Here is a 12,562-nt window from a genome sequence, read left to right as displayed (position 1 = left end):
TATATGATCAGTATCAAAAATTTAATGAATCATAGCAATGTAGTTGTATCTTTTACATTATACTAATAAAAGGATTGCGTTGCTTTTAAGGATATTTACAAACTGTATAAAAATGTTATCTAAGCCGAAAATGGTTTTTACTTGAGCGCTGTAGGGCATAAGCTAGTGTAAGTTAATGTCGTTGTCAAGTGCGTTATCATAAGCTGGTCTGATACGCGTATATTTGTATAATGTATTATGTGCAAACATACCAAAGCGTCGGTCAATAGGATTAGATCGATATACAAATTGGGTATTTACCGTCCTTTGCGACAGGTGTGGTCTTTTTGTCATGTTTGTACCGATTGAGATATATACACAATTATCACTTTGGGAACAGGAAACCTCATTTCATTAAGCATACTTGATCAGATGTTATTTATGGACGAACCTCATTGTTAATTTGAAACCTAACACTGCGATAATCTTGGGAAATTGGAATCACACATAATCAAGGACTTAACTATGAAGCTTGCAATGCTTGTTGCCTTAACGAATGCTGCACGAGTTCAGTCGTTGCGTTTTTTAACTGTTGAAAATATAAAGAAGTTAAGAAATGAATTTGTTGTTCAGTTCTCTAGTTTGTTGAAACAAAACAGGCCTAACTATAATGTTTCATTTATGACTTTAACCCTTAAAGCGCTGGAGCTGAATTTTAAAGGCCTTTGCAAACAGTTTGGATCCAGATGAGACGCCACAGAACGTGGCGTCTCATCTGGATCCAAACTGTTTGCTATTCTGATAGTATTCTTTGAAAAAAAATGAAGAAAATGCTTATTTTAGAAATTCTGCAGACGACATTTTAGCAGAAGACAAATTACCCAGCATGCAAAGGGTTAAAAGGCCTACCCTCCAGATAGGAGACTATGTGTATTTACCGTTTTTAAAAGAGTATTTGTGTCGCACAAGAAGTGCAAGAAACGCCAATGGTTGTAAACAGTTGTTTATTAGTTATGTTAAGCCTTACGATGCAGTCAGTAAGGACACCATATCACGATGGATTCGCGTTATCATGACGAGAGCTTGAATCGATGTTCAGGAATTCGGAGCTCATAGTGTAAGGAGTGCAGCAGTGTCTACTGCTCATGCAAATCATGTACCAATATCAACAATTCTTGACAAAGCAGGGTGGTCAAATGAAAGAACTTTTGCAAAGTTCTATTGTAAGAAGATACAAAGCACAGATAAATTTCAAGATGGTGTCTTGGGATAAAGAATGCTGATTAATAGGAAACAAGGTATGCCGTTGTATCACATTATTTCTTTGAAATCTCATTTAAGAACGACAGAAATTCTTTAGACGAAATAGAATTTAAAAATTAAACGAGACTTACCTTGGTTTAGTTGACGTTTAATTTCAATTCTATGAGTTATAGAATTGATGGAGGGCTTAAATCCACCCACCCTCCCTGCAAACCAACTTCAAGGAAGTTTCAAATATGAAAATTTGACGATATTGTTCAAAACATTACTTTCATTTTTAACTGTTAATTTTTTATAATAATGTGAGAAACATCGGGTTTTGGAAACTGCTTTGCGCATGCGCAACATATCTCATTTAAGCCCTCCATCAATTCTATAACTCATAGAATTGAAATTAAACGTCAACTTAACCAAGGTAAGTCTCGTTTAATTTTTAAATTTTACTTAAGGGAAGCTACTACTAAAGGAATGCTAATTACTTGACTGAAAGGAATTAATAACTAAAGGGAAATAACAACTGGAGGGAGGTAACTACTTAAGGAATGTTACTTTACCAAAAGGAAGTAACTACAAATGGAACGTTACTCTACGAAAGGGAAGAAACCACTGAAGGGAAATAACTACTTAAGGAGAGTAACTACTGAAGGGATGTTACTGTACATTAGGGAAGTAACTACTAAAGGGAAATAACTACTTAAGGTATGTAGCTATTAAAGGGGAGTACCTACTGAAGGGAAATAAACACTAAAGGGAAACAACTACCAAAGGGAACTATTTTTAACTATTAAAGGGAAATAACAACTTAAGAAAAGTTGCTCTACAAATGGGAAGTTACTACAAAAGGGAAATTAAAAGATTGCAACTTTGCTAAATTTAAGTTACTACTAAAGGAAAGTTACTTCATAAGGAATGTTACTCAAGGAAAAGGAAGTTACTACTTAAGTCATTAGTTATGTTCTGTATAAGGTTCAGTACTTATGGATGGGCAACTGTTGCCCTTTTCTTGAATGAGTAATTGTGGGAATTAATTTGGTATTGTTGGGATCATTGTGTCTTTTTTTAATTAATTAAAGTTTGTTGTCTTACTACAACCACTGTGTCAGTATACGAGTAGTAAACAAGATTGAAACTTCCAAAAAAATATTCTTATGCACCATTCCTCCAATAAATTACAGCACCTATCAAGTCCTATACAGAGTAAGTTATTTTATTAAAACAAAAATGAAAGCAATCCTATGCAATTCCAATTTTTAAATATTAATCTTTGTTAATAGTTTTTCACTTCAACACTCTACATTTGAGCCTCTATCTGGGAAAATGGGGCTGTATGCATGTACATAAAGTGTCATCCCAGATTAATCTGTGCAGTACGCATAGACAAATGTGGGATGACACTTTTATGGTATTTTTTTATTTAACCCTTTGCATGCAGGGAAATTTGTCGTCTGCAAAAATGTTGTGTGCTGAATTTCTAAAATTAGCATTTTCTTTGATTTTTTTCAAAGAATACTATCAGAATAGCAAACAGTTTGGATCCTGATGAGACGCCACATTCTGTGGCGTCTCATTTGGATCCAAACTGTTTGCAAAGGCCTTCAAAATTCGGTTCCCGCACTGAAAGGGTTAAGGAAGTCTCTTCTTAGTAAAAATCCAGTTTAGGCAGATAGTTTCGTCCCTTATTAGCCTGTGGGGACTGCACTGGCTAATCTGTATCCACACTTTATGCACATTACGTCCCATATTCATAAAGGGAGGCTCATATCTTACACCGTACTTCCCATGGTATTTTGTTTTTAAAGAAAGTATTTTCTTTGTAAAACTCCAGTCTTGGTGTATAGTGTTGTCCCCAATCGGCCTATTTAGACTCTGAGATGACTCTCTCTTTACATGAGTTAAGCCCCATTTTTCCAGAGTAAACTTATTTATAACCCAATACTTCCAATGGTATTTCACAGGAGCGACCACGCCCTGAGTACGCAGCCAAGGCTCCCACATACGAGGAGAACCCGATCACCCGTGTCAAGGAGCCGTACTTTCCACCACGCAAACGCCTTCCCAGAATCCTGTCTGGAATTGCTGTCATTATCATCATGGTGAGTTGGTCAGCTGGTTATCTTTGGTGCTGCCGCGCTTCGGAGGTACATTTATAAACAAGTAAATGACTCTTAAAATCTGCTTCCTTTTTTAGCTTCTGTTGAATTTTGAAAAGTTGCGTTCAACTCTGACCATGTTGTGACAGGTCCTAAATAAGCAGTGGATCAAGCTACCTTAACATTGCTGCATGACATGTTTTCATCTGGTGATAAAATTTAAGTCTATCAACAATGCTTTCAACAGCATTAAATTGATTATACAAAATAGGTATTGAACAAGATTAAATTTCTTATACAATATTGGTATTAAACAAGATTAAGTGTATAATATAATTTTGGTATTGAACAAGATTAAGTTTATACACATGTGTGGTATAGAATAAACATTAAGTTTATTATTCAAATTTTGGTATTGAACAAGATAAAGTATATTTAACAAGTTTGGTATTAAACAAGATTTAGTGTATTATACAAGTTGATATTGAACAAGATTCAGTTAATAATACAAGTTTGGTATTGAAAAATATTAAGTTTATTATACAAGTTTGGTATTGAAAAACACAAAGTCTATTATATGTAGTTTGGTATAGAATATAAATCAGTTGATTATACCAGATTTCTACTTAACAACATTAAGTTTATCAAACAAGAGATCTATTCATTAATATAATGTTTATTATACAATATTTCTTGTCAACAACACTAAATTATTTAACAAGAAGCCTATTCAACAACACTTAGTGTACCATACAATATCTCTATGCAACTCAATTAAGTTTATCAAGCATGTTTTATTGACCGTTCCAAGGCGGTGACCCCAGCTTTATTCATATTTTGTGTTTATGTTGCTTTGTATTGTGCTGTATTGTGCTGTTTTGTACTGTTTGGGCAATCGGTCACTTGCCTTAAATAAAGGGCCAACTAATTGTTTTTAATGAAAATTCAATACTGCTCCAGACGCTGGAGTTTCACTTCTTTATATTGTTTTGAACAACATTTATTTTATCATACATGATCTGTTTCAACAAAATGAAGTTTATCATACAAGATCTGTTTTCAACAACATTAAGTTTAACATACAAGATCTCTGTTCAACAATATTAAGTTTATCAGTAAAGATCTATATTTAACAACATTAAGTTTATCAGCAAAGATCTATATTTAACAACATTAAGTTTGTCAGCAAAGATCTATATTTAACAACATTGAGTTTATCAGTTAAAGTCTCTTCAGCCAACATTAAGTTTATCAGTAAAGATCTCTATTCAACAACATTAAGTTTGTCAGCAAAGATCTATATTCAACAATATCATGTTTATCAGTAAAAATCTCTATTCAACAACATAAAGTTTATCAGTAAAGATCTCTATGCAACAACCTTAAGTTTATCAGTAAAGATCTCTATTTAACAACATTGAGTTTATCAGTTAAAGTCTCTTCAGCCAACATTAAGTTTATCAGTAAAGATCTCTATTCAACATCATAAAGTTTATTAGTAAAGATCTCTATTCAACCACATTAAGTTTATCATACAAGATCTCTATTCAACCACATTAAGTTTATCATACAAGATCTCTATTCAACAACATTAAGTTTATCAGTAAAGATCTCTATTCCAGTGTTCTTTCTAGACCGCGCGATTGCGCGATTCGCGCTATTTTTTCAAAGATCGCGCACATCTGCAGCATGTGTGCGAGAAAATTGCAGTTATATTTAACAGCAGTTACAATGGTATTTCACTGACTTGACTGTTTTAAGTAATGTAGAAGTTAAAAAAAATAAACATTAAAACGAAAATGAAAACATATGAATGGTACTTGATCAATTCCCCCCCATTTGTGAAAAATCCCCCCTATTTTTCAAAGTGAGGGGGGAAATTCCCCCCTACTTTTCGATTTCTAGAATGAACACTGCTATTCAACAACATTAGGTTTATCAGTAAAAATCTCTTTTCAACAACATTAGGTTCATTAGTAAAGATCTTTATTCAACCACATTAAGTTTATCAGTAAATATCTCTATTAAACAACATTAAGTTTATCAGTAAAGATCTCTATTCAACTACATTAAGTTTATCAGTAAATATCTCTATTAAACAACATTAAGTTTATCAGTAAAGATCTCTATTCAACTACATTAAGTTTATTAGTAAATATCTCTATTAAACAACATTAAGTTTATCAGTAAATATCTCTATTAAACAACATTAAGTTTATCAGTAAAGATCTCTATTCAACTACATTAAGTTTATCAGTAAAGATCTCTACTCAACCCCATTAAGTGTATCAGTAAAGATCTCTACTCAACCCCATTAAGTGTATCAGTAAAGATCGCTATTCAACCACATTTAGTTTATCAGTAAAGATCGCTATTCAACCACATTTAGTTTATCAGTTAAGATCTATATTCAACCACATTTAGTTTATCAGTTAAGATCTATATTCAACCACATTTAGTTTATCAGTTAAGATCTATATTCAACCACATTTAGTTTATCAGTAAAGATCTATATTCAACCACATTTAGTTTATCAGTAAAGATCTCTATTCAACTGCATTAAGTTAACCATACAATATAGGTATTGAATTAAATTGAGTTATCATACAAGATTTTGATTTAATCACATTAAGTTTATCATACATGATCTCTGTTGAACAATATTAACTTTACGTAACTAGTAGTGTGTTGCTGTATTTCATATAAAGCTAGTGATGATATTGATTTGTATGCCCCCGGTAGGATGGCATATAGCAGTTGAACTGTCACTCAGTATGTCAGTCTGTCAGTCTGTCCGTCTGTCCAAAAAAAAACTTTAACGTTGGCCATAACTTTTACAATATTATTAAAGATAGCAACTTGATATTTGGCATGCATGTGTATCTCATGAAGCTGCACATTTTGATTGGTGGAGGTTCAAGGTCAAGGTCATCCTTCAAGGTCAAAGGTAAAAAAAAAAATCAAAGCGGCGCAATAGGGGGCATGGTGTTTCTGACGAACACATCTCTTGTTTCTGTGATATATGACACTTGTGATGATATTGATTGTGGCTGTGATATTTCACTTGACACTTTTGATGATATTGATTGTTGCTGTGATATTTCAGTGGACACTAGTTGTGATATTGATTGTTGCTGTCATATTTCAGATGATACTACTGATGATAATGATTGTTGCTGTGATATTTCAGATGATGCTTGTGATGATATTAATTGTTGCTGGGATATTTCAGATGACTCTAGTGATGATATTCATCGTCGCAGTGATCATGTACAGAGTGCTGGTCAGCATACCACTTTTTCAACACGCTAGCACACGTCCACGGGCCCAGCTAATAGCCTCTTTCTCGTCGGCTATCGTCAACCTTTTATGCATTATGGCCCTGGGGCGAGTGTATGAAAAACTGGCATTGAAAATGACACAATGGGGTGAGTACTTTTGTTTTGTATTTTAATCTGGGGTCTGCAAAAAAACTGACCGTGATGATGATCATTTGGAGTTTATATACGTCTAGGCCCTGGGGCAAGTGTATGAAAAACTCGCTTTGAAAATTACACAACGGGATGGGTACTTTAGTTTGCATTTTTAACCTTGGTCCTCTAAAAACTGGCCTTGATTATGATTATGTGGAGCATTGATATGCATAATTGCCCCGGGATAAGTGTATGAAAAGTTGGCACTGAAAATGACATTATGGGGTGGGTACTTCAGTTTTGCATTTATCTTTGGTTAGCAAATTGCTTTGATTATGATTATGTGGAGTTGATATACATCATGACACTGGGTTAAGTGTATGAAAAACTGGCATTATACATGACACAATGGGGTCGGTAATATAGTTATGCATTTTTATTTTGGGTGTGCAATAAACTGGCATCGAAACTGACATAATAGGGTGGGAACTTTAGCTTTTGCATTTTTATCTTCTGTGTGCAAAAAAAAACTGGCAACGAAAATAGTAAGTAGCGTTTATATTTTCATTCTTAATTTTGTTTTTATTAACCTGAGGTTTTCCGAAGGAAAAAACTGGTTATTAGATTGGCGAATGCGGGCGGGCTGGCGGGCTGGCGGGCGGGCGGAACAAGCTTGTCCGGGCCATAACTTTGTCGTTCATTGTGAGATTTTAAAATCATTTGGCACATTTGTTAACCATCATTAGACGGTGTGTCGCGCGAAAAAATTACGTCAATATCTCCAAGGTCAAGGTCACACTTTGAGTTCAAAGGTAAAAAATGGCCATAAATGAGCTTGTCTGGGCTATAACTATGTCATTCATTATGAGATTTTAAAATCATTTGGCACATTTGTTCACCATCATGGGACAGTGTGTCGCACGAAAGAATCACATCAATATCTCCAATGTCAAGGTCGCCACGACTAAAAATAGATTTATTTTAAAACAAACTTACAAAGGGGGTTAATTTTGTTTGTTCATTTTAAAAGTTCAGTTTGAGTTGTCTCCCTTTATCAGATTTTTTTTCACAATGAAAACCTGGTTTTGTGACAATTTTGTCACTTGTTAAGACATTTATTTTAATTGAACCTTGGTTTTTCTTACGCATAAATGTATGAGCATAATAATGTTTTATTAATATAAGTAAATTGATAAATAAATAATAGTTTACCTCATTGTCATCTTCTTGAAATGCTATGATACATGAATTCAATACATTTTGCATACATACTTTTTAAAATAAACTTCATTCAATGAATGTTGTCATATTTAGATACTGAATTCTTACCATTCACATTCCTGGAAAACATGGCTAAATGCATGTGCATGATGTTTTGTCACAATTAGCCTGTGCAGCTGCACAGGCTAATCAGAGAGGACATTAGACAACTTTTTGGCCAATAAAGGATTTTTGTTAAGAAGAGACTTACTTTAATATAATACCGGTATCTAAAATATTCTGTGAAGACAGAAAGTGTTGTCCCAGATAAGCTTGTTCAGACAGGCTAATCTGGGGTGACTCTTTTTGCACATGTATTAAGCCCAGTTTTTCCAAGAAGGAAGCCCAAATTATCCCCAAACAATATTCAATGCTTATCTCTTATTGCTAAGAGATGGATTGCCTCCAGTCGGAGTATGAATGTACAAGGGAAGTAACTAAATTAATTGGAAGTAACTTTATTAAAGAGAAGTTACTACTAAAGAGAAATAACTACTAAAGGGAAGTAATTACATAATTAGAATGTTAGTCTACAAGAGGGCAGTAACTTAACCCTTAAAGCGCTGGAGCTGAATTTTAAAGGCCTTTGCAAACAGTTTGGATCCAGATGAGACGCCACAGAACATGGCGTCTCATCAGGATCCAAACTGTTTGCTATTTTGATAGTATTCTTTGAAAAAAATTGAAGAAAATGCTAATTTTAGAAATTCTGCAGACGACATTTTAGCAGACGACAAATTTCCCAGCATGCAAAGGGTTAACTAAAAATATTAAGTACATTCTCTCTCTTGTTGCTATAGAGATGCACCGTACCCAGACAGAGTTTGAAGACCAGCTGACCTTCAAGGTGTTCCTCTTCCAGTTTGTCAACTTCTACTCATCCATCATCTACATAGCTTTCTTCAAGGGAAAGTAAGTAGGAAGAGCATGTTTGTTTAAGGGCAAATAAGAAGGAAGAGTGTTGGTTCTAGTGCGAATAAGTAGAAAGAGGGTGTTAGTTAGGATAAGAAAGAAGGTAGAGCCTGTTTATGAATGGGCAAATAAGAAGAAAGACCATGTTAGTTCAAGGGCATGTAAGTTGGAAGCGCGTTTTAGTTAAAGGGCAAGTAAGTAGGAAGAGTGTTAGATCAAGGGCTAATAATTTAGAAGAGAGTATTTGTGCAAGGGCAAGTTAGTTAGAAATGTGTGTTAGTTCAAGGTCTTATAAGTAGGAAGAGCATGTTGGTTCAAGGGCAAGTAAGTAGGAAGAGTGTTGGTTCAAGGGCAAGTAAGTAGGAAGAGCATGTTAGTTTGAGGGGGAGTAAGTAGGAAGAGAATGTTAGTTCAAAGGCAAGTAAATAGGAAGAGTGTTGGGTCATGGCAAGTAAGAAAGTGGAGCTTTTTTTCAAGGGCAAGTAAGTAGATAGAGTGTAGTTTCAAGGGCAAGTAATTAGGAAAAGCATGTTTGGTCTATTGCAAGTAAGTAGGAAGATAGTTTTGTTTCAAGGGCAAGTAAGTAGATAAAGCATGTTTGTGCAAGGACAAGTATTTGGAAGAGCATGTTTATTAAAACGTTTCAGCATTTTTTTTTCTGTAAAAAAGTAAAAATGTAATTCAGTACTGAATGTCACAAGGTATTGCACCCCTGTAAATAGAGCATTAATATTTTTGCAGTTGAACATTAAGTTTAGATAACCATATAGATATATTTTGTATTCCTTCCTTCAAAGAAAGCGGCATGGAGAAGTCACAGTTTTTGTCTGCCTGTGTGTGTGTCATTGTTAAAATTTTGTCTCATGCATAACTTTGCCATATAATTGATGGATTTTGAGTTAGCTTTGACCAAATGTCCACCATCATTAGACAATGTGCTGTGTGTAACACCCATCTATCAACCTTAAACATCCAGGTCATGTAGAGGTGAAAGGTCAAATTTTGCCACAAAAAAACTTCAAAATTCCTGTCCCAGCCAAATTTTTTCCATATATTGATGGATTTTGAAATTACTTGGAGCAAATGTAAACCAGCATGAGACAACATGTCACATGTAACAACCTACTGACTACCTCTAAGGTCAAGGCCACACATTTTAAAGGTCATATTTAGCTATTAAACAGCTTGTCATGACTGTAAATTTGGCATTCATCATGCTATTTTAAAGTTAATTACAACAAATGGCCACCATGAGATGGCGTTTTTTGTGTGTACAAAACCTGTTTCTTACATCAGAGGTCAAGGTCTAAGGTCTGATTTGGCCATATAATGCCTTCCTTGTCTATGCTATAACTTTGTCATTCATCATGCAATTTAAAAACAACTGACCATAAATGACAACCATGAGCAGACAAAGTGTCTTGTGTATTTCTTGTTTATCTCACATGTCAAGGTCACATTAAGAGGTCAAAAGACAAAATTAATCTGACCACAAAAAGCTAGTTTTGAGAAAAAAGTTTAATGTGTGGGCATCAGTTCCCCATGGACACAAGTGTTGTAATAACCTTCTACTAAAATTATATGAGCCGTTCTCTAGGTAAACTGGGCTTAATGCATGTGCGTAAAACGTTGTCAAGATTAGCCTGTGTAGGCCACACATGCTTATCAGGAACAGCACTTCCGCTATATTAGATTTTGCTTAGAAGAGAAATCCTATAAAGGAAAAATTCTATAAAAGCAGAAAGTGTTGTTCCTACATAGCCTGTGAAGTTTGCACAGACTTAAGCCAAGTTTATGAAGAATAAGGCTCATACAAAGTTTCTTCTATTTCAAGGTTTGTTGGTTACCCTGGCCTCTACACTACATTCTTTGGCCTGAGGAGTGAGGATGTAAGTACATTTGAGAATCCTTTGAAAATTGGGCTGAATGCATGAGGGTTAATCAGTGAAAAATCTGTCTGCTTTTGTTGTATTTTTAATTCTAGGGAAGTCGTTTCTGAGCAAAATTCGGGTGTAGACAGGTTTTACTCACTTAGAACATGAAGTTAAATTAATTATTTACTTAAACATGCACAACAGTCAACACAAACTAAATCAGGAAAAGGACATGTAATAATTATTTCAATATTAGAAGACAAACTTAACTAAATGGAACATTATTTCTCAACTATATTGCATGTTTGTTGACAGTGTAACAATGGGGGCTGCCTGGTGGAGTTAGCCCAACAGTTGGCAGTCATTATGATTGGCAAGCAAATGATCAACAACGCACAGGAAATCATCGTACCGTAAGCTACTTCACAGTTTATATATTGAACAATCAAAATGATTGTTGCATCATGTACCATTTCTCAATTTGACAAAATAAAATGATTGTTACAATGTGTAACATTCGTTAACCTAGTGAATAAATTCGACCAATGAAATTGCTTGTCAAAATTTGACTGAACAAATGAAAATGCTTTTTACAATGTAAACCATTTGTGAGTTGAGACAGAGTGTTTAAATTGTACAATGTTCCAAGTTGTATTATATTGTGCGATAGAGTTGAGGTCTCATATATTGACCAAATGTGCAGTTTGCACAGGCTTATCAGTGAGGATACTTTTTGCCTGAACTGGATGTTTGTTTAGAAGATACTTCATTCAAACAAGAATTTCAATAAAAGCAGAAAGTTTCAGCCTTGATGAGCTTGTGCGGACTGCACTAATCTTGGACTACACTTTACGCTCATTCATTAAGCCCAGTTTTCTCGGAACAAGGCTCAACTATTGATTCTTGTGTGTTTCAGGAAGGTGAAGGCATTCTTTCATCGTATGAAGATCAAGGTGGACAAATCTCGCGTCCAGTCACGTTGGGAGGAAGATTACCAGCTGATAGAGAATGAGGGACTGTTTGCAGAGTACCTTGAAATGGGTGGGTTGAAGCTTTGAAATGGGTGGGTTGTAGCCTTAAAATGGGTGGGTTTTAGCCCCCTCAAAATGTTTGGGAACAGTTATATTTGATGTTGTTTAAAGTTTTATTTCTTAAATTCTAAGATTTCTTTGGTCAAAATTTCTTCTAACACTCATTACCCCTCTCTTTGTTGCAGTTTTGCAGTTTGGGTTCATTACAATCTTTGTGGCAGCCTTTCCGTTGGCTCCCTTGTTTGCTCTCCTCAATAACTGGGTGGAGATACGACTCGATGCCCAAAAGTTTGTCAGTGAAACCCGCAGACCGGTGGCTGACCGAGCGCAGGACATTGGTGTCTGGTTCTCCATTATGGATGGACTGGCGCAGATAGCTGTCATTAGTAATGTAGGAACCAGTCTTGTCTCTGTACACATTGTTTCTGTATGTATGCTCCAACTTTCAGTACATTTTCATCACCTGACATCATTTTAATATTTCCCTTAGTTTGGCAAATGACTTATTCAAATAGGCCTTATAAATGGAAATGGATGGACAAGGCTTCTTTCACCAAAGGCATCAGAATTTATTGAAAGCAGCATTTTGCTTAACATATATCATTTATCAATTAACATAGTTCATTTAAATCTATTTGTGTTTCATGAGGACCAATTTATATGACAAAGTAATACAATAAAATTTAATGGAGATGCATCTACTGTTATATATTATCCCTAACTTGTTAATACTTTTTATC

At 34.7% G+C, this 12,562-nt stretch overlaps 1 protein-coding gene across 1 annotated transcript in view; it reads left to right on the top strand.

The window, feature by feature from the left end:
- The first annotated feature begins 1,815 nt into the window (after positions 1 to 1,815).
- Positions 1,816 to 12,562, top strand: part of LOC127840458 (anoctamin-7-like) — a 37,283-nt gene continuing 26,536 nt past the window's right edge. Inside the window, exons 1-8 of the mRNA XM_052368877.1 lie at positions 1,816 to 1,875; positions 3,198 to 3,335; positions 6,565 to 6,760; positions 8,806 to 8,917; positions 10,752 to 10,806; positions 11,107 to 11,204; positions 11,708 to 11,832; positions 12,008 to 12,213. Of these exons, the coding sequence (XP_052224837.1) occupies positions 1,816 to 1,875; positions 3,198 to 3,335; positions 6,565 to 6,760; positions 8,806 to 8,917; positions 10,752 to 10,806; positions 11,107 to 11,204; positions 11,708 to 11,832; positions 12,008 to 12,213 (990 nt within the window). The remainder of the gene's footprint in view (positions 1,876 to 3,197; positions 3,336 to 6,564; positions 6,761 to 8,805; positions 8,918 to 10,751; positions 10,807 to 11,106; positions 11,205 to 11,707; positions 11,833 to 12,007; positions 12,214 to 12,562) is intronic.

This window comes from Dreissena polymorpha, chromosome 8 (assembly GCF_020536995.1).
Source record: "Dreissena polymorpha isolate Duluth1 chromosome 8, UMN_Dpol_1.0, whole genome shotgun sequence".
Classification (NCBI taxonomy): Eukaryota; Metazoa; Mollusca; class Bivalvia; order Myida; family Dreissenidae; genus Dreissena; species Dreissena polymorpha.
Note: the sequence above shows the minus strand (reverse complement) of the source record. Positions and strands in the feature narration are given on the sequence as shown.